At 42.3% G+C, this 19,958-nt stretch overlaps 1 protein-coding gene across 1 annotated transcript; it reads left to right on the top strand.

Annotated features, from left to right (window-relative positions):
* On the top strand, window positions 1-19,273 carry LRRN1 (leucine rich repeat neuronal 1). Its single transcript, XM_015875419.3, has 2 exons — window positions 1-144; window positions 13,580-19,273. The coding sequence occupies exon 2, from the start codon at window positions 13,812-13,814 to the stop codon at window positions 15,960-15,962; it is 2,151 nt and encodes a 716-aa protein (XP_015730905.2). The 5' UTR covers window positions 1-144; window positions 13,580-13,811; the 3' UTR covers window positions 15,963-19,273.
* Window positions 19,274-19,958: the final 685 nt, after the last annotated feature.

The following is a 19,958-nucleotide window of genomic DNA, read 5'->3' as shown; positions in this document are numbered from 1 at the left end:
AGAGCGGTGTGGCGGGCGGGCAGTTGGCAGCTGGGGGCTGCGCTGCTCCGTGCGCTCCGTCCGCCTTCTCCCGCCGCGGATGTCGGCGCCGCCGCCGCGTTGTGGAGCGGAGCGGCTGCGCGGGCAGCGCCGCCCCGTGAGCCGGTAAGTGCCGATGGGGGGCGGGGAACAACGCGAGGATGCCCGGCAGGGGGTAAAGTTTGCTGCCCGCTGCGGTGCACGGCGGCCCTATGGTGGGATATCGGTATTTTATTATTCGCCCGTCGGGGTGCGCGCCCCAGGCTGAAGTTTGCAGCGCTTGTCCGCGCCCCCTGATTTACATGCGAATGGCAGCGCGTCCCGCAGCTGTGTGGCCTCGTCCATTCACGGGGAGCGATGGGAGCAGACAAGGAGCCCTCGGTGGAACAATGGAGCGCGGGATAAAGGCGCAGTGTGCGCGGGGACACCGCCGAACCGAGGCCGGGTCCATACGGCGTCTTTGCGTGCCTCGCTCCGTGGTGCTGGCGGCACCTCGCTGTGCCGATATTGCCGGGGTGTGTGTGTGTGTGTGTATGGGGGCGGTTCTACCTCTCATCGGTTCCCCTCTGCCCGCTGGCTCCGGTTGCGGGGCTGAAAATCGCGCGCAGTGTGGCCGCGCTGCCGCAGGGCTGCGGGTCGGGCGCGGTGCTGCGCGGACAGCGCGGCGGGTGGCCCCGGGATGCGCCGCTGCCGCTTCGGAGAGCGCTGCCCGCTGGGGAACCGGGAAGAGCCGCAATCCGCCCCACATCGCCGTGTGTGTCCCGAAGGAGCCCCGTGAGCCCCGCGAGAATCTCGAACGAAGCCGCTCTGTGAACCCCTCGGTGTTCTGCGCAGACTTAAAGGTGCCCCGTAAACCAAAACTGCATCTGAACGAGGCAATAAACTTCTCATTGGGAGGGATGGAGGGGTGCACGAGGTGATCTTGCAGATGCTTCAGATGTCCAAAGCTGAATATCGGCACCAACGGGTGTCTGAAGGGTTGGGCTGAAGTGTGCCGTTGTCCCTACAAAAGCCACCAGTGCTGGAAGCATTTAGGACTTGAAAAAGTCAGTTGGTGGGATGCCATCAAGTATCTTCCGTTTAGCTGTAGAATGGACCTCAATAATATTGCTGACTGTTGAAAGTAGTAGGGTTTTGTATCAAGTTGTGTAGGTTACAAAGGGATAACGGCGTTGTAATGGTAACTGTGGACAAACCATTGTTTGTTTTTAATTAACGTGAATAAACCCACGCTGAGAGCATCCCAACAGGCTGCAACAAGAAACTTCTGCTCCCGTTGGTTTAACGGGACTCGAACCCAGCTCTGCTTTCACAGCACACATAGATGGATTTCAGTCTGGGTCTCATAGAAGACTCATTCCTTTAAGTGGGCACTCGTGAAGGCTCACACCATCACGTTGCAGTGCCCCGGTGCGTGGAGCAGTGCCGGCTGCCTGCAGTGCCAGCCCCGATGCAGCAGCCTTTGTTGGAGGTGCCATAGCAGCGTGGCACTGCAGCATCCAGGGAAACTTTTGCTGAGCATTGCGAGCTGTTCTGCTGCTGCTCAGTGCTCCGAGGGGCACCCGGAGTGCTGTGCATCACAGCCCTGCCTGTACTGCAGCTCAGTAGTTGCTGAAAATGCCATGGTTTTGTATTGGTGAGGTTGCTAGGCTGTATTTCTGTTGATATCAATGATATCAATAAGTAAAACAAACAAAGAAGTGGTGGTGGGGTTGTTTTCTCACTTTGTTTTGAGTTCCGAGCTAATTTCTGCCTGCTTGGGACCTGCTGTTTTCCCAGGTGGGCTTTGGGCTGGGCCGGACTTAAAGGCAGGCAGCAAAATAAAGCCCACAACGAGGAAAAAAGTGAAGTGACATTTGCAGAAGGGCAGTGGCTGCTCACAGTACTGCTACTTTTACATCGGCAAGTAGGAGGATGGTGAAGATGTTTACCAAAGAGCCGAACACTCTGAGAAACAAAACCACTCTTTTTTTCCCGTGGACTTTATCTCTGCAGAGATGGACGTTCTTTGAAGCCCTGATTAATATAAATGAGTTGTAATTTTCTGGCCAAGCCATCCTAGTTCACATGTATTATTCCATTGGCAGACATGTGGTCTCCACAGCTGTCCCCTCATTTGTGTATGAAATGGAAACACTGGTGGCATTTGTAGGTTACCATGGCTACATGAACAATACACGTGTGATACTTCATCCTCCCAAGCTCATGATGGGGTTTTTTTCTGGCAGACATTTTGTAGACAAGGAACTGCTGAAAATCTATGCAAAGTTTTGGGCAGCGCATAAATCCATTCAGCCCTGCCGTCTGTTTATGCAATGGTAATTTGCTGCGAGCCCACATCTCAGCCCAAAGCATTGCAGCACCGTCCCGCAGGATGCATAGAGCTCCCACAGTAAATCCTAAGTAATTAGCAGGATCAGGCCTTAAATGCTGTGGTAAACACAAAATACTATTGTTTTTTACCTAAAACAACCCAGAACGTCACTTCTGAGTGCAGCACCTTACCTTATCCAGCTGTGCCGGAGGTGGTAATGCCAGCATTGCTGGGTGCTGCGCCCAGGTTCACTATAGGAAGAAAGTGCTCCCATACTCATCGTCAGCTCTGCCCTTAGTGTGTGCCTTGCTATAAGGTAGGCTCGTGTTTTTGACTCGTACCCAGCTTTGAGCTGCTTTTGTCAGTGCGTGCTAATCCTGCTTCTCTAAAACAGAGTGCTTGAAAAGAGAAATCAGAGGGCTACTCTTTTCTTGCAGCTGATTAATTAACCCTCCACTAATTGGTTTCATCAGGCCAGTAACAGGGCATGCCTCCATCCCATTTTGAGATGTACCTGGACTAAGGTACTCCTCTTTTTGCTTCCTGAAGCCTCGCAACTTTATTTGAATTTTGTTTTGCAATTTAGATGTCATCTTTCATTTTTATGTGTGGCACTGAAGGAAAATACTGGATTGGCCTATTTTGAGTTGGCCTAATTCTCTTCCTCATGAAGAAAGCAGAAGTCTTTGGCATCAATGGGAAGAGAATTAGTGTCTGCTCTTAAGTTCCACTGTAAAACACTGAATGCTTTCGTAACTTCACCGTCTAATTTGTAAGATTTTAATTTGATTGGTGGTATAAGCCAGCATCTTCTTGACCCTCCAGCTGACCGAACTCCCCAAAGAATGGGAACAGATTTTTACTCGGAGCAGTTTCTAAAGATGAAGTACACAAAAAGGAGCAGATACCTGTTTGTTGGTTTCTTATATATACTTAAAGATACGGGAAAAGCAGTTGTAAATAAGTCATGAAATACTTAACAGGATGCTGTATTGAGAATGCACAGACATTACAAAAGTGCTATAGAGAAACAGCTCGCTCTCTCTTACTTCATATAGCAAGAGCCTCATGCCAAATAACTCTCCCTTTAAGTGCTGACCTCTGGCCCTTGGTGGTAACACAGGGCAGTATTTTCCTTGGCCACTTCACAAACTGAAGTGGTTGGTTTAACACTGTAGGCATGAATTACAAGTTTTGTTTAGGAATTCTAGAGATTATCAGCATCTCATTTCCAGGTATTTAATTTAAGCAGCAGCCGTGAAGGTAGCATCAGTCAGCTTTGATTAGAGCAGGAACACTGACCTTCTTGAAGCTGAGCCTTCTCCAGGAGGTCTGTGCCTGTTGTGCCCCTTTGGCTTTGTACAGGTATGGAGTCTTACCTTCCAGAAGCACCTGGTTTTCCCATTCAGCACCAAGGCCTTTGTTCAGTACCTCCCAAGCCTGGAGGAGCTTCCCTGCTGCCAATACGGTTAATGCAGACCTCGACCTCTGTAAGGCTGCAGCGTTGTCTCTCAGTGGGGTATTTCACCAGAGGTCAGCAGTGGTTATCCTGCCAGAGTCAAGGTTTAAAGATGGCATTAGTAGATGGGGGAAGGCATGGGCATGCTCCAGTTCAAGGGAAACGGTCCTTTGCCTTCTCCTCTTATTACTGGAGCCTGATACATCATACTCCCCTCCATGATTCTTTTTGTATTTCATTCACAACTACTTCTGTGCAGTGAACATAACTTGATGGTCATTAAGCAAAATGCAGTCTTTGGAGTTCACATAAAATTGGATTCATATTAAGCTCTGTGCGACTCATGACTGAGCAGCACAACCAGAGGGGCACAGCACACTCACGCTCTCAGAGCATCTGTTCTGATGGCAGCCAGGGCTCTCCTGTCTGCTTATGGACCACATGCTCCAAGGCTCTGTGATTTTCATGGGTTGGCCCACAACGTGATCAAGAATCAAAGATTAAGTAACTACTAATAAACACACAAATGCTATTTGGGACAATTACTAAGCTCGTCTTGAATTGCCTTATTTTGTCTGCCATTGTTACAATTAATCCCCCATATTCTGTTGTGTTTTTTTTTTCATGCATCATTTCATTTATTTGATTAAGCAAGTCCAAAAATACTTAGTAAATGCATACCTTGCTAATGTGCTGCATATAATTACTGGGATGCAGATGAGCTACTGATTGGCCTTGCTCATTTTTTAAATTACAAACGATCTGTCACTCTTAACAGAAATAGTAAATATTGACAGAGATCCACTGCTCACAATAGACAATGAACAGATGTGTTAAGCGATAACTTACTTGACCCATAGGTGAACAGGAGGTAGGTGAGCTGGCTGGAAGAGCAGGTCTCTACAAGCAGCTCGTTGCAGCATGAGGCACTGAGCAAAACCAGATAAATGTTCTTTGCAAGTTAGTTGGCAAGTGAGACAAGTCTAGTACAGACAGACTAAGCGTTACTGCACCTGGATAAATCACCTTAATTAGGTAAAGATTTATCTGTAGAGTTTTGTTAACCTAAAATAACTTGTTTTCTGCGACATGCAGCACTTCTGCAAGCACTTATGAAATAAACCCATCTGTGGAGGAACTGCTGACTTGGCAGTGACAAGACTGAGGGCTGGAGCTAACGGAACGATTCATAGGTCTATTCTTAAACATATCAATACCTATTTTTTTCTATGTACATATATATCCACAGCCTGAACTTCTCAAAGCAAGGTTGGAATCTGTTCTCTATATAGAACAAAGACCCGAGATTTAGGTGACACTTCAGACAAGAAGAAATCAGTAAATATAGGCTATTAACGTCTTCTCCATTCTCAGTTGAATGGGATGTAGTTGTCAGGTGATGTGGTGGATGACCTGCTCTGCATTTCAAGCATTGCTTACTGCAAAAGTTTTGGAGTGAAATAATGATAGAAAACATATGTGCCATTCAATGCTTTATTTTCTCATTACAGAGTAGCTGATGTTATCAGTGGTGAATGGAAGCAGTAGAAGGCCCTCAGACAAATGGGAACTTCACGTAGAAACCCATTCAAAAGCACAGAAAACTTGCCAGGAGTGGTAGGGGAGGGTCATTTAATACAGCTATTTGACTAGAGAGAAAATAACTTTTTTCATAGATGGGAACAAAACCTTTCTTCAGACGACTACCAAAAACAAATCTATGGCCATTTAATGGAATTACTTCTATCCCATCTCAGCTTGGCCGAGCTCCAAATCTTTGCCTCAGTGCTAACAGCCTTTCTATTAGATCTCTCAGCACCTCCCATGATAAATCTTTTTATGTTGTTATTGCTAGTCTTGAGTGAACAATAAGGGGCCCTTATGTCAGGCAAGTTGATATATGGTTTTATTAACATTTACATGTAAATATAGCTCAGAAATAGAAAATTTGATCTTGCAGGCGTATAACTCTGGGAAAAAAAATCAATAAAAGTCTATTTTATTCTAGCAGCTGGTGTCTGTGTACGCACACTACACATATAATTGGAGTAGATATAGATGTAGCTAATAGTAAAGTATAGATTCATACTTAATCACCCATAATTGAAAACTACATACATAGTACAGCTGCAGGAAACAATTGCTAAAGTAGCAACAAAGATCAACAGAAAAAAACACCTGACTCTTTTCTTCTTGCCTGAAGATAAAGGACTGTATATGATTTGCTTATTCCATGTACCGTACATACGCACACACACCTACGTCTGCTCTTTTAACAAGTCTTATGAGCGTCCTAAAGCCAGCACCACTATATGTTCTTTTTATAACATATACCTAAATAAAAACTGAGATGAGTATCTACGGGCTACCATTTCTAGGAGATTTTCTGTCATCTTTTACTGTAGTAACAACTACTTACGCACTGGGGTCTTTCCCAACCACGAGGATCCTGAATGACTCATTAACTGGAGTTTGATCTAGAACTGCGTAGGAAGCCAAGTAATCACGCTGCCAGAAAGCCAGTCTGCAAGGAGAGATGATGATGATGATGATTTTTCCATTGCGCTCTGAAAGTTTTGTGCAGTTGTGGCATCCATATTCTTCTGATTAAGAATATTCCTGTGTTCCACATGGAAGTGTTTTTAAAACATCCGCTAGCAAAGTTGGCTTCTCTCTTGGAGTACTCAAAAACAAACAAACCAGGAATTTAACGCCAAGCCCAGCCCAAGCTTTTATATGCCCATAGTTCTTTTACAGCTATTTCTTTCTTTCCTTTTTTTTTATTAATTACCATTTATATTTTGTTATTTTTCTTAATTTTGGTTTGGCCCCTGTTGTCTCTGCTTCTTATTGCCTGAGTCATCATAGCATGAAATCCCCAGGAAGCACACGCTCCCATGAGTAACAAGTTCTTCAGACCCTTTCATTTGCTTCAGAGATTTGGAACGCGCTAAGATCAAATTCTGCCTGTTCTTTAATTAGAAGATGCAGTACTATTTCTGTAATGTTTGTCTTTTTTCATGCTTTAGCCAGCAAATACACTTAATGGAAAAAATAGTTGGAACAGGTCTCCCAAAATTAGTTATGCTCTGTAAATTTTTGACGCTCTACAAGCTAAAACCAATTAGATTTAAATTCTCCCTAGCATTTAAAATATACAGGAGGATATGAATACATGACAGCATGTACATTTGGAAATGAATGAATTTCCATGTTTCGTCCTTCATCAGCCACTGTACCTTTGATCTGTTGGAAAGCAAAACATGCAGGTTAGCAGAGGGATGTGCCATCTTTGTGGAGCAGTCCCAGATTCTCAGTGGGGTGAGGGCCGGGCTGGGGCACATTGCTTTTGCTGCTCCAGGTACTTGTCCTGCTTTCCAGTGCAGAAGTGCTACAAGGAGATGAAATTGGCTTTTAAGCCAACATAGAAATGATTTGGTTGGTTGTCAGGAAAGCCAATTTATTCAAATAATTTTATCTGGTAATTACATAGAATGAGGATAATAATAAGGCACATGATTCTTCTCCAGTGAATGAAATAAAAGCTTTACTACTGTCTGGTACTAAACAGGACCAGACCTTGTGTAGGAGGAGATGAAAACTACAGTCATGAGCACAAAAGAACAGACCGTATTTTCTCAAGATTAATCTATTTTTCTCATGAAAACAAACATTTTCTTATGAAAATAAACATGCTAAGAAAGTAAGTTGAGTTTCTGATATATATTACTGCTGAACAAACATGTCTTGCCTTTCAGGTTTTCAAGGCTTTTAAATGCTTTCATGAATTTTTCCTTCCCAAGGAACAAACAGACTATGTAATTTGACAACCCACTGTTTGAAAGCACTTATTATTCCTGATGTTTCTAATATGACTTGTTAATGGTAATTTGCAAGAGATTTTCAAACAGATGACAAGCAGGGTTGCAATTCCAAGGTTGATTTGATGGGCCATCCATGTACAGTAACAGTACTATGCTTGTATCCTGTATTCAAGATCAGTAAATGAATGAAAGGAATTCTTCTCTCTCCCACAAAATTACTTCAGTATTTTAGTGAAAAGCATTGCATCAGATGCAAGCTGTAATAAGAGTAAGCCCACAATAAATTGGAAATTTTAAACATGTCAGATGTAATAGACTGTTTCTGAAGTGCAAGAATTAGGAAGAGGATGCTCTCTGCATTTCCTCCATGGAGATAAGGCTAGTATTTTACAAAAGGATACAGATAAAGCATGCTGAGGTTGTCTTCTCAAACACAGCAAATCGCCTTCTCATCAGAGCTTTCCCTGCTTCCCTGGAGCTTTCCCTAAAATTAAACACTGGCTTTATTTTGATGGAACGTATGAGCAGACAAAAAGATGTGGTTTAAAAAGCAGTGCATTACTTGTATGAAAAAATAAAACAAAACGCAAACTGTAAATATTACAAATCCCTGAAAGCATGTTTTGAAGCCTCTGTACCATTATTATTGCATATTCTATAAGCCCTTTCTTCTCTCTTTGCTTTTAACAACAAACTCTTGTTTTCAGATTCTGGTATGCTTTTTCAAGCGACTTGCATCATTCAAGCTTGACTTTTCTGTATTTTATCCATGCAATCTTGTCAGTATCTTATTTCCTGGTGACATCCACGACTTTAAAAACTTCCATATAAAAAGCTTGCTATCAGACACAATTCCTCAATATTTCTACAAACAGACAGGACTGCACTTCTAAACGTGACTCTTGGGAAATGAGCTCTCCACACTGGTTAGTTGCAGCTATCCAGGTTGTTAACCTCTGAGTCCAGGTGCAGGCTTTCTCTAGGAGGTACACAAGGTCACTGCAGCTCTTGCCTGGAGTAAGACCTGATTATGGGAACACAACACTTCAGAGAAGGTTTTGTGCTGTATTTACTTCCATAACAGGTTAGTGGCTGTTCTGTGCTGTACTTACTGTCATAACAGGTTAGTGGCTGCACGTACACTTACCTCTGGCAGTACGTGAATGTCTCCCTTACGTCGTACTATTGAAGATTACCTTTAAAGTGCAGTGCAGCACCAAGCTCAGTTTTCCTCTACACAAAATACATGGATGAAGGTCTGCAGACACCTCAGCTCAGCATCCTTTTCTTACAATTGTCCATGTCCCAGCCCAACTGGGGCCAGCTGTTCTCACTTGGGGGTAGAGGCTTGAGGCCCAAGCAGGCCCATGGGCTGTACCTGCACCAGGCCATGGCGACCTGTCACAGCATCCCTACCCCCCAGTGGGTTCCTTCTGCCCCTGACTCAGTACAGCTTTACATCCATTCTGCTCTGCATTCAGCAGATCCCTGTACTTTATCTGAAGGCTCTCCAGATCATACAGATGTGCATTACTGAGCCTTTGTGCTGCCATAACTTGGCTGCATGGCCCAGGCCATCCCCACTGCTGCTTCCCCACAGCCCTCCTGAGCACAGAACGTGGTACCTCCTCTGAGCATCCCTGAGCAGCACAGCGCTGCGGGGAGCTCAGACAGCAGTCGTTTCACAAACGATGATGATGGGGAAATAAGCAAGCTGCACAAGTCATTAACAGAACATTAGCACAACAGACAATTTTCCAAAAGACTAGCTGCATTGCTCAGGCTCACTGGATGAAAATGGCACTGTGGAGAAACGGGGAGGTGCTGCACATCAGCGTGTGCTTCTGGCTCACAGCGAGCACAAAATAAATTGCTTGTCTTAGCCCGAGGTAATTTTCTCCATGTATCTGATCCCTCAGACTCCTACCTAGGCGTGTTTAGCATATATGGCTGCCAACCAAAATCTGCGCTGATGCTACTTGCAATAGAAGGGGACTTTTTCAAGAATGAACTACTTAACTATGGAGAGGGTGATGCTTTTTTTCTGTACTAGCATAGCTGTTTGTAAGCAGGTACACAAACAGCCCTGTGCAAACTATAGCGTTTCTTTTTTCAGCAGTTGTTAACAGTGACCATTAATACAACTGCCACTGAAGTGACAAAGCTTCATCTTCCTTTGGCCAAGAAAATACATTCAGCATCTATTTTTTGTAGTTGGCAAATTAACTATGAACACTGTGATGAACAGGGTTGTTTTTTTTCAGGATTGTTCCTTAACATTCTCCTGTTACTATGATGTGAACTTAACCCTGCCTTTTGCTTGGACCACCCCAACAACTGAGCAATTAACTGCTCTCCGCTAGGGCAGGAACACTGCAGTGGGGAACCTCCTCTCCCAGAACCAAATGCCCTCCCCCCCTTCTTCCCTACTGTTTTCTTCCCTTGGCAAAACAAATTAAGTTAAGCAGTTTTCACAAACCAGATGGATACGGATCCTCCCCATTGCATTACTGTGAGGGAAAAAGCAAGAATGATGATCACATCTTCAGTCTTCAAGAAATATGAGCACGCTGATAGCTCAGACATCAGCTGTGGATTTGCTTACTGACAGAAATGTGGTTTCTTAATGCTCTGGGAATTGAGAGGTGCTATGGAAAATGTATTTATTTAGCCCCTAGCAAAATAATTCCATCTATGCATCTCCCATAAAATTAAGCGTTATTTCTGCTGATAGCAAGTTCACACCTGTAATGACTATTGTAGTGGTTTGGTGCACTAAGAAAAATGAATTTCATAAACCGAGAGGAAGGCAGAGAATGCTAAAAGCTGATGCCTAAAGCACAGAGTCAATGCAGAGCCTCACCAGGACAGCTTGCACTGCACCTCCCAGGCCTGGCAGTTTCCCCACGCAACATATATTTTTTAAATATATAGTTTCTAACATGCAGTCAAAACAACGTCCACCAATCACAAGGCCTCCATTAAAAATCAGTTTCAGAAAAAAATAAGATTTTACATGGCCCTTTTCTGGAGCAAGTGTTAAATGCATGGCTTTCCAGAGCTGAAACCTTCTGAACCAGCCCCCTCAACTTCTCACTGGCTCCTGTTGCATCCAGCTACTTTGGAGGTACTGTGTTTGTTTCCAACAAACAAACCCCAAACACAGTAGCTCAATACAGAATGATTCTCACTAGGCAAAAACACTGAGATATCAGCAAGTAACGACCACGTGCTGGCACTTAAATTCTTCTTAATTCAGCCTCACTGACTTCAGTGGGAGCTGGGAATATTCCCTCTTTCCTAGGAGCCGTGCCTGCTTTATCTGCTTGTCTCTGCCATTTTTCATCAGTGGTCATTTTGAACAATATACTGTCAGAGAGTTTGTTTTCAAAGCTCAGGTGTCCTTCAGCTTATCCACAAACAAACCCAGCACAGCATATATAAACCACTGCACAGAACAGCAATTACTATTTAGCTATATTAAATACCATAGCACACTTATTTTTTCCCACTGATAACTTTTTTAGTTTTTAGGTAATTCAGAAGTCCACGACTCAGCCTTTCCCTGTGCTGTGGCCTCTGTATATCATTCTCAAAGCACAGCATTAGACTGGCTGGGCACATGGAGCTGATCAGAACTTACTTTTATACTACGATGGATTTTCACTTCTAGCTTGATCCATGCTGCCCTGGGCTGGGGGAGATTGGAGACAATAATGCGCAGGTCATTTCTGAAGAACATTTTCCAGTTGAAGAGAATTAAATCCATTTGTAGTAGCAAGTAACTAGAGAAGAGAAAGTGTCACTGTTAGCTTGAAAAATTATATTCCTACAGTGATCAAAATACCAGAAGTCTATTCAGTTAATCCAGAAATGCCTTCTTAGGAAGGAGGAATAACAAATGTAATGTGAATGATGATATAAATATTTGACAAATGACTGATTTTTATTTATTTTTTTTCGAATCAGGACATGCTCCCCCACATTCTAAAAGATGCTTTGAAGCCTTTTTCAGGCAGTTTCATTTTTAAAGCATTACATGATTCGTATAACTACATCAGAGTTAAATCAGTGCTAACGCATCAGTAGGGACTGCAGCTTTATAAGGCACGGACATCTTCCTGTACATCCACCTAGGAAAAAGTTGCAGGACAGGCTTTGAAGGAGTGAAGGATTGGAGCAGTATTACCTCCTGCAGAGCTATCTGGTTTGGTGCACATTGATGCCCGGTCCTGCTTCTTTTCTGCCTCACTCTGAGCCAGTGCTGCAAAGCTGGAAGAGAAATGTCCATATTGCAAGGGAACAGACCACATATAACAGCAACTTGAGGCTTCTTAAGTAACTCTCTGAGATCGTTATTGAATTAAATCATGAATTATTACATGGCAAATACTGCAAATGCTGGAAAATCTGGAATTAATTAAACTTCTGACATCATCAGTATTGCTAGGACTGTATTTTGCATCAGCTACAAATGGACTGTTACTGAGAGAAGCTTCTATAAAAGCCAGAATAACTCAGTTTATGTCACCTTCCCCATCACTCTGTGGTAGTGTATATTCTTACAACTGCAGTGCCATTAGGATTTTTTTTCCTAGTGCAGTTAATGTTGTATTCAGTTCTTTCATCAGTTCAAAGTTATTTGAAAAGGAGTGTTTGTTCTGCATTTGTTTTTTTCCCCCCTCCAGTATGGTCTTCTCATCTCTAATTGAAATCTTCACTACCAGACAGAAAATCTTAACTCAGCAGGGTCAAATGCTTTCTGGCGAATGTTCCTGGTTCTCTTCATCCAAAATACAACCACAGAACAAATAACAGCGCACTAAAATAAGAACGCTCTTTGGTTTGTACTGCTGACCACAATCTGAAATATGGTATTTAATATGCTGACCAGATTTTGCAATAATTATGTATTATAAATGTCATTCCTGTCACCACTATCTAGATAACTAAGACTATTTTTAAAAGTTGTATTTAATTCTTCTGTTTAATAGAGATATTTTTGGTGGGCTTTAAGTTGAGGCTTCACCGTATTCTAATTAAAAACAAAACAAAGCAGCTTCTTCCTATTTTCTAATACTACAGTTTATGAGCTTTTCGTAGTCTTTCTCAGACAAAGCACAACTTGAGGGTTTTCAGACAGTTAATCTCTTTGTAATTAACATAATCAACTGCAATCATTGTAGAACGAGATAAAGCATTACCTCACGTTTTGAGAGGCCTGATGGACACCATCAGTTTCCTTTAAACATGTGCCATGTGTGAACTTCAGTGTAAACATATATGAATTCTGTAGTTTATTTGGTAGTTTGGAATTAGGGTAAATATTCCACATGACACACAATACAGTACAAATAGCTAAAATAAGGACAACACAGACATTTAATCATATTTGGTGTTATTGTTTGGTGCTTAGCTGGATTAAATCTAAACTATTATCTGGAACTGATTTGATTAACTTGGGTGAATTTTGTCAAAGTTCTTATGCTATCGCTTTGAAACGGAGAAAGCCACATATTTCTATGCCATAATTCTCTATACCCAAAATAGAAGTTATTGGGATAACACTCTCAGCCTGAATTCTATTTGGGATTGTGTTCTGAACACTCAGTTTGGTATCTGTCTGTACTCAAAAGCCTGTCCTGGACCCTTTAACATATCCTAAGCCATTCAAACCAATATTGGATAGTAAAAATAAGAGATATATGGAAGCTTTCTTTTCAGATGATTACATCTATTTTAATAGTCACTCCCGAATGATCAGAGTTTTCTCATGCACATCTGAAATAGAGGAGAGTTCTAACCTCTATATACCTTACGGTACCCAAGTATGAATTTTCTTAAGAGATCTGAATGTTAAAATACTTACAAATGTTGTCACAGGTCCTTTTCTTTAAAGGACAGAGGAAGAATACATGAACTATATATGACACATGAGCATAATGTTTCCTTGTCTGTTTTCAGGAACATCTTCAAGCACGGATTTGTAGAAGATCCTGGAACACAGAGGAGCAGCTGAGAGCCTTCAGAGCATTTATTGTCTTCTCTAACCTTACAAAATCAGCTTTCATCTTCTGGACGTCCAAGCCTTTCACACCAGATTTTAAGCTTTACATTTCCTGCCAGACAACAAATTACACCCTTACTCTGTTGTTATTTTAAGGGGCTGGGGAGCTGAATTCTCTAGCTGACCAGCATGGCTAAGATTAGATTAGTTTTAACTGTTTGCCAGGTGGTGCTAGAATTGCTAACGAATTCATTAACAGAGTCTTCCGTACAGAGCAATGAATGTCCCCAGCTTTGTGTATGTGAAATCAGGCCATGGTTTACACCACAGTCAACATACAGGGAAGCCACAACAGTTGACTGCAATGACCTTCGTTTAACAAAAATCCCCAGCAATCTTTCCAGTGATACTCAAGTCCTTCTGTTACAAAGCAACAATATTGCAAAGACCACAGACGAACTCCAACTGCTATTTAATTTAACAGAGTTAGATTTTTCACAAAACAACTTCACGAGCATCAAAGACGTGGGGCTTTCAAATCTTACTCAGCTGACTACTTTGCACCTGGAAGAAAACCAGATCATGGAGATGACTGACTACTGCTTGCAAGACCTTTGCAATCTTCAGGAGTTATATATAAATCACAATCAGATAAGCAGCATCTCTGCAAATGCATTCTCTGGCCTGAAGAATCTTTTGAGATTACATCTCAACTCCAACAAATTGAAGGTTATTGACAGCCGTTGGTTTGATTCTACTCCTAACTTAGAGATTCTTATGATTGGAGAAAACCCAGTGATTGGAATACTAGATATGAACTTCAAACCACTCTCCAATCTAAGGAGTCTTGTTTTAGCAGGTATGTATCTTACAGACATCCCTGGTAATGCCTTGGTAGGCTTGGACAGTCTTGAAAGTCTTTCCTTTTACGACAACAAATTGGTAAAAGTTCCTCAGCTTGCACTTGAGAAAGTTCCAAATCTAAAATTCCTGGATCTCAACAAAAATCCAATTCATAAAATTCAAGAAGGTGATTTCAGAAACATGCTCAGATTGAAAGAGCTTGGAATCAATAATATGGGAGAGCTGGTTTCTGTGGATAGGTATGCGCTGGACAACCTGCCTGAACTTACAAAGCTGGAAGCCACCAACAACCCAAAGCTGTCCTACATCCATCGTTTGGCATTTCGCAACGTCCCTGCCCTAGAGAGTTTGATGTTGAACAACAACGCCTTGAACGCTGTCTACCAAAAAACAGTGGAGTCTCTCCCAAACCTGCGTGAGATTAGCATCCACAGCAACCCCCTCCGGTGCGACTGCGTCATTCACTGGATCAACTCAAACAAAACCAACATCCGCTTCATGGAACCCCTCTCCATGTTCTGCGCCATGCCTCCAGAGTACAGAGGACAACAGGTAAAAGAAGTGCTAATACAGGATTCAAATGAGCAATGTCTTCCAATGATCTCTCATGAGACTTTTCCAAATCACTTAAACTCGGACATCGGCATGACGGTGTTTTTAGACTGTAGGGCCATGGCAGAACCCGAACCAGAAATTTACTGGGTCACTCCCCTTGGAAATAAAGTAACTGTTGAAAGCCTCTCTGACAAATACAAGTTGAGCAACGAAGGCACCTTGGAAATCTCCAATATTCAGATTGAAGACTCTGGGAGGTACACCTGTGTTGCTCAGAACATAGAAGGAGCTGACACAAGGGTTGCCACAATCCGCGTGAACGGAACACTTCTGGATGGCACCCAGGTTCTGAAAATCTTTGTGAAGCAAGCTGAATCGCATTCCATTTTAGTTTCTTGGAAAGTTAACTCCAATGTCATGACTTCCAATTTGAAATGGTCTTCAGCTACTATGAAGATTGACAACCCTCACATTACATACACAGCTCGGGTCCCAGTTGATGTACATGAATATAACCTCACACATTTACAACCTTCTACAGATTATGAAGTGTGTCTAACTGTGTCCAACATCCACCAACAAACACAAAAGTCCTGCGTTAACGTTACAACAAAAAATGCTGCTTTTGCACTGGATATTTCAGACCAAGAAACCAGCACTGCTCTGGCAGCGGTAATGGGATCAATGTTTGCTGTAATTAGCCTTGCCTCCATTTCTGTTTACATTGCAAAAAGATTTAAGAGAAAAAACTACCACCATTCATTGAAAAAATATATGCAAAAGACCTCCTCAATCCCCCTGAATGAGCTCTATCCTCCACTTATTAATCTCTGGGAAGGCGACAGCGATAAGGACAAGGATGGTTCTGCAGAGACCAAGCCAACCCAAGTCGATACATCCAGAAGCTATTACATGTGGTAACTCAGAGGATATTTTGCTTCTGGTAGTAAGGAGCACAAAGACTTTTTTGCTTTATTCTGCAAAAATGAGAAGTTGAAGACTTTTGTATTTTTGACTTTGCTAGTTTGTGGCAGAGTGGTGAGGACAGGTGGATATTTCAGGATTTTTTAGTATAGCGTATCGCAATTGTTTGACACAAATGGCAGCTTCACCTAGCTTCCACATTTCTTTCCTTTTCCTTTTTTTCTTTTCTTTTTTTTTTTTTTTTCTTTTCCTTCTTTTAGTTATTGTGCTAAACTTAATGCTGTTCTAACTACAGTGCTGAATAAAATTAATGAGAGGCTGGGGTTACCCTGTGGTTCAAAAGTAGCACAACCCCATTCTTCTGAAGCCATCAGTAGAGTACAGTATCTCAGAAAGCTAACATACAGTTTTGAAACTGCATTGAAGTGCATTGAAATGCTGGTCTGAGGACTCAAACCAAGAGAAAGGAGACCCTGAAGGATGTTAGTTGACTGTACTGTAATGTTGTATCAACTGATTTGAATGTTTTTGACTTTGGGCAATGAATTACCTTTTTTCTTTTAGTTGTAGTTGAAAAGGCCTAGGTAAAGCTAACAGGCAATAGAAATATGTACACCTGGGTTTTTAGTGTAACAGACTAAATGTTAATTGTTCTTTTTATTATATTCAGTAGACACCTTTGAAGAACACCAGAGTTTTGTTGCGCTTCAGCCACCACCCCGTGGTGTTTAATGAAGGCAGAGCTATAATAACTTCAGTTTTGTTCTGATTTTGTTCTTTTTATTTTAGAAGTCACAATACTGTATTGGTTTTAGATGTCACTAGTTTGACTGGTGATCATGTTTTGACATAAAATATATCCAAAATGTCATAGAAAAATATTGTGGTTTTTTCTTGATGGGATTACATTTCAACTAAGTTGCAGGGTTGGTTTTTTGGTTGTTTTTTTTTTAATGCATTTATTTGAATAGTGTTTTCTCTGCACTGTATGCAAAATACTGCAAATAACTAGAAGTCTGGCTTTTAGACTGTGAGCCACATGCAGAATCAAAACTGTTTGACATAAGGTACACAGCAAAAAAAAAATTCAGCATATAATAATGTTTCCTTTTTGTATTCTTTTCTGTTTATATCCTGAGCCAACATGCAAATGAAGCTGACATTTAGCTGTCATTATGATCAGTTAGGACAAAAACCAACTCAGTGCTCCCAAACTGAAAGAAAACAACCAAATCCTGGCACACAGGTTTGAAAAAGAAAAATGTGAATGGGATTTATGTTCCCTCAAAAGCAGGAGGTAAGACAGTTAAACCTAACCAGACAGTAACAAGCTCAGGTCTGATATGGAACTATAGTTTTACCAGGCTTAATTTAATTAGTACTCTGAGCATTTCACTAAATTAGTACGTTAAAGTGGAAGACCTCCGCAAGCATTAGGGTTTGTGTGTGCACTGGGTGTAACATAAACACATAACTGACAGTCGAACCTACAGAAGCTTTGTACGTTGTCTTTTCTGAATCCACCGGAGTTCTCAGCAGGACTGCACACAGTCACAGCAGGGGGGGTCCTGGTGGAGCGCGTGGTTGCAGCTACACTGGATGCCTAATCAGCAAGCACAGAGTTTTCTACGCGTTACGACCACTTATCGATGTGCGACCTTTTAAATGTTTTTACATGCCAAATGTTCTTAGTGAGTAAAAGTTTAATTGTTACAACAATGGATGTGCCTGGATTTTGGGGTTGAAGTTATTTGGGGTTTTTTTGTGTTTTTTTTGTTTGTTTGTTTGTTTTTTTAAACTAACTTATCTAAACAAGAAAAAAATTCAGCACTCACCCAAAATTGCAGACCGACAGCTTCCAACTTCTCTCTTCCCTTCAGCCAGCGGTCTGAAAGTGGAAAAAGTCAGTGTAGTTTTACTAAGAAAGTTTTGGTGCAGAACCTGCTGCCTCTCAGATACACGCCTTGTCAGTTGCATTTCGGTGCAAAGCTGAGTGAAGCTATTAATTATGCATTTAAATCAAGTACTTTGCTACACACGATGTTTTATACGTTGATGAGATCTCACTTTTTAATCACATGATAGTTACATGTTGGGATTAGGCAAGTGTCCTTTGATAGTGGAGAAGCAGCATGATGGAAGCATTCATGTGTCACCTTATCCTGTATTTTATGTTAATGCAAAATCTCCCCTTGCCTTCTCCTCCAGAAAAGCTTAAGAGCAATAATTACTATCTTGTGTATTTGCTATCCTAACCTTAAAGCTGCCTCTACCACTATAACAGAGATAATGAATTAAAACCGAGATCTCTTTTGCACTGTACTTTTTCCAGAGAAAAGGACACAGGGAGGACGAGGTTGACAGCAAAATTACAGCTTCCAACTTGCACAACATCATAAAATTGTCTTGAGAAAGTAATTGTTGAGCAGGTGTCTGATGCTGTAGAGCAGGCCTCTTCCTCCCCCATCTTCATGCAGCACTTGCGCGTCTGTGCCACAATCACTTGGTAACAACAAGCTTTCACCCGAGCCTCCTGTCCAATAGGGTCGGCATACAGGAAGGGAAGCAATGTCTGATGTGTTCTCACCACTGGGGAAATTATGTGCCTGTTCTTCCCTGCAGACCTATTTGGCAGTTTTATGTCATTTGTTATCGTTATAGTGCAATGCTGTTAAAGAACAGCGAGAGAAAATGGCCTTATGACAGTCCTACACTTCTGGATGTGCTGATCTGTAGTATTTCAGGGCAGCTGATGTTGCCGGGGCTCTGGCAGAGAGATACTGCTTCCCTGACAGCAGCTCAACAGCCACAACACCCTGTTAGTGCCGCACATTCTGCACACACAGCCACCAGTTACATGTATTTTCAGCCTTGTACTCTGTGCCCTTAGAGTGCTGTACAGTTCTCCTGGAAATTTTAAATTCTGCTAATAAAAGAAAAACAAAAAACAGTGGGTAAGAGATTAATGACATGTGGCATATAATCCTAGCAAATAACCTTCAGCCTTGTCCTAGCAATTCTGTGCTTGCAGTTTGTTGTAAGCAAAAAATAAAACTATTCTCTTTGCCTAATTGCCTTCAAAATATATTTGCATCTACCATTCGCTGGAGACAAAAACACCCCCAGTTTGCTCAGAACCAGAGATCAAGCCTGGCTGCTATAAAGCAGTATGGGAAGAACCACGGTTGATTTTCACTTAGCTAACCGTTTAGAAATGCTATGTAAGAGCAGATATTCATAGCCAACTAAATGTTTGCAGTGTTACTTCCACATGATTGCCCAATAATAAACTATCCTTGCACCCTGAAGAGCAAGTCTCGTATTCAAGTGTGGTATTCAGTACTCTAGCTATGTCCACTTCGCACTTCCTCACCCAAACTATAACATCGTCTTGCATTGAGAGGGGATCTCCCACCCACAGACCCACGCTCACATTGGAAATGGACTTGGACTACAGTGCACAGATACCACAGACCTGTATTCCTGCTGCAGAACCTGCCCTCTCAGCACACTGCATCGACATCCCAGCACCCAAGGGCAAGGTTGATGTGCTAAAACTACACTTCTTCAAAACAGCCCCAAGTGCCTGTGCAGGAGAGAGCAAACATCGCGTGCAGACCAAGTTAAAATACTGCTGTTGTATCCCATGGGAGAGTTCTGCTACCAAAACCCCAGATAAGATTTTTTACTTCTGTTTCCAGCTACACAGATATTTACATTGAGGAACTTCTATCCACCTGTCCCCAGCGCATCCCTGCAGCATCTGCCTGCCTCCTCCTGCCCTCTGCCACTCTGGCAAACCCTGTACAGCCCTGCAAGTCTCAGGATCTTGTGAGAGGTCACCAAAGGACTTAGAATTTGTATTTAACTTTTCAGATCCCTGCTTTCCCTACCAACCTTTCTGCCTTCACCTCCTTAACCTGTTTGCCTTTTAGCTGTGTCCCTTTGAAGACCACAGCGGCAGCTGGCTGGCAGCAGGATGCAGTTCATGGC

This window comes from Coturnix japonica, chromosome 15, assembly GCF_054131305.1.
Source record: "Coturnix japonica strain WE chromosome 15, WE-NBRP24, whole genome shotgun sequence".
Classification (NCBI taxonomy): Eukaryota; Metazoa; Chordata; class Aves; order Galliformes; family Phasianidae; genus Coturnix; species Coturnix japonica.
This window is presented reverse-complemented; position numbering and strand designations above follow the sequence as displayed.

Bases quoted from the DNA above. Each gene is read 5' to 3' on its own strand.
- LRRN1 (XM_015875419.3), top strand. From the start codon at position 13,812: ATGGCTAAGATTAGATTAGTTTTAACTGTTTGCCAGGTGGTGCTAGAA.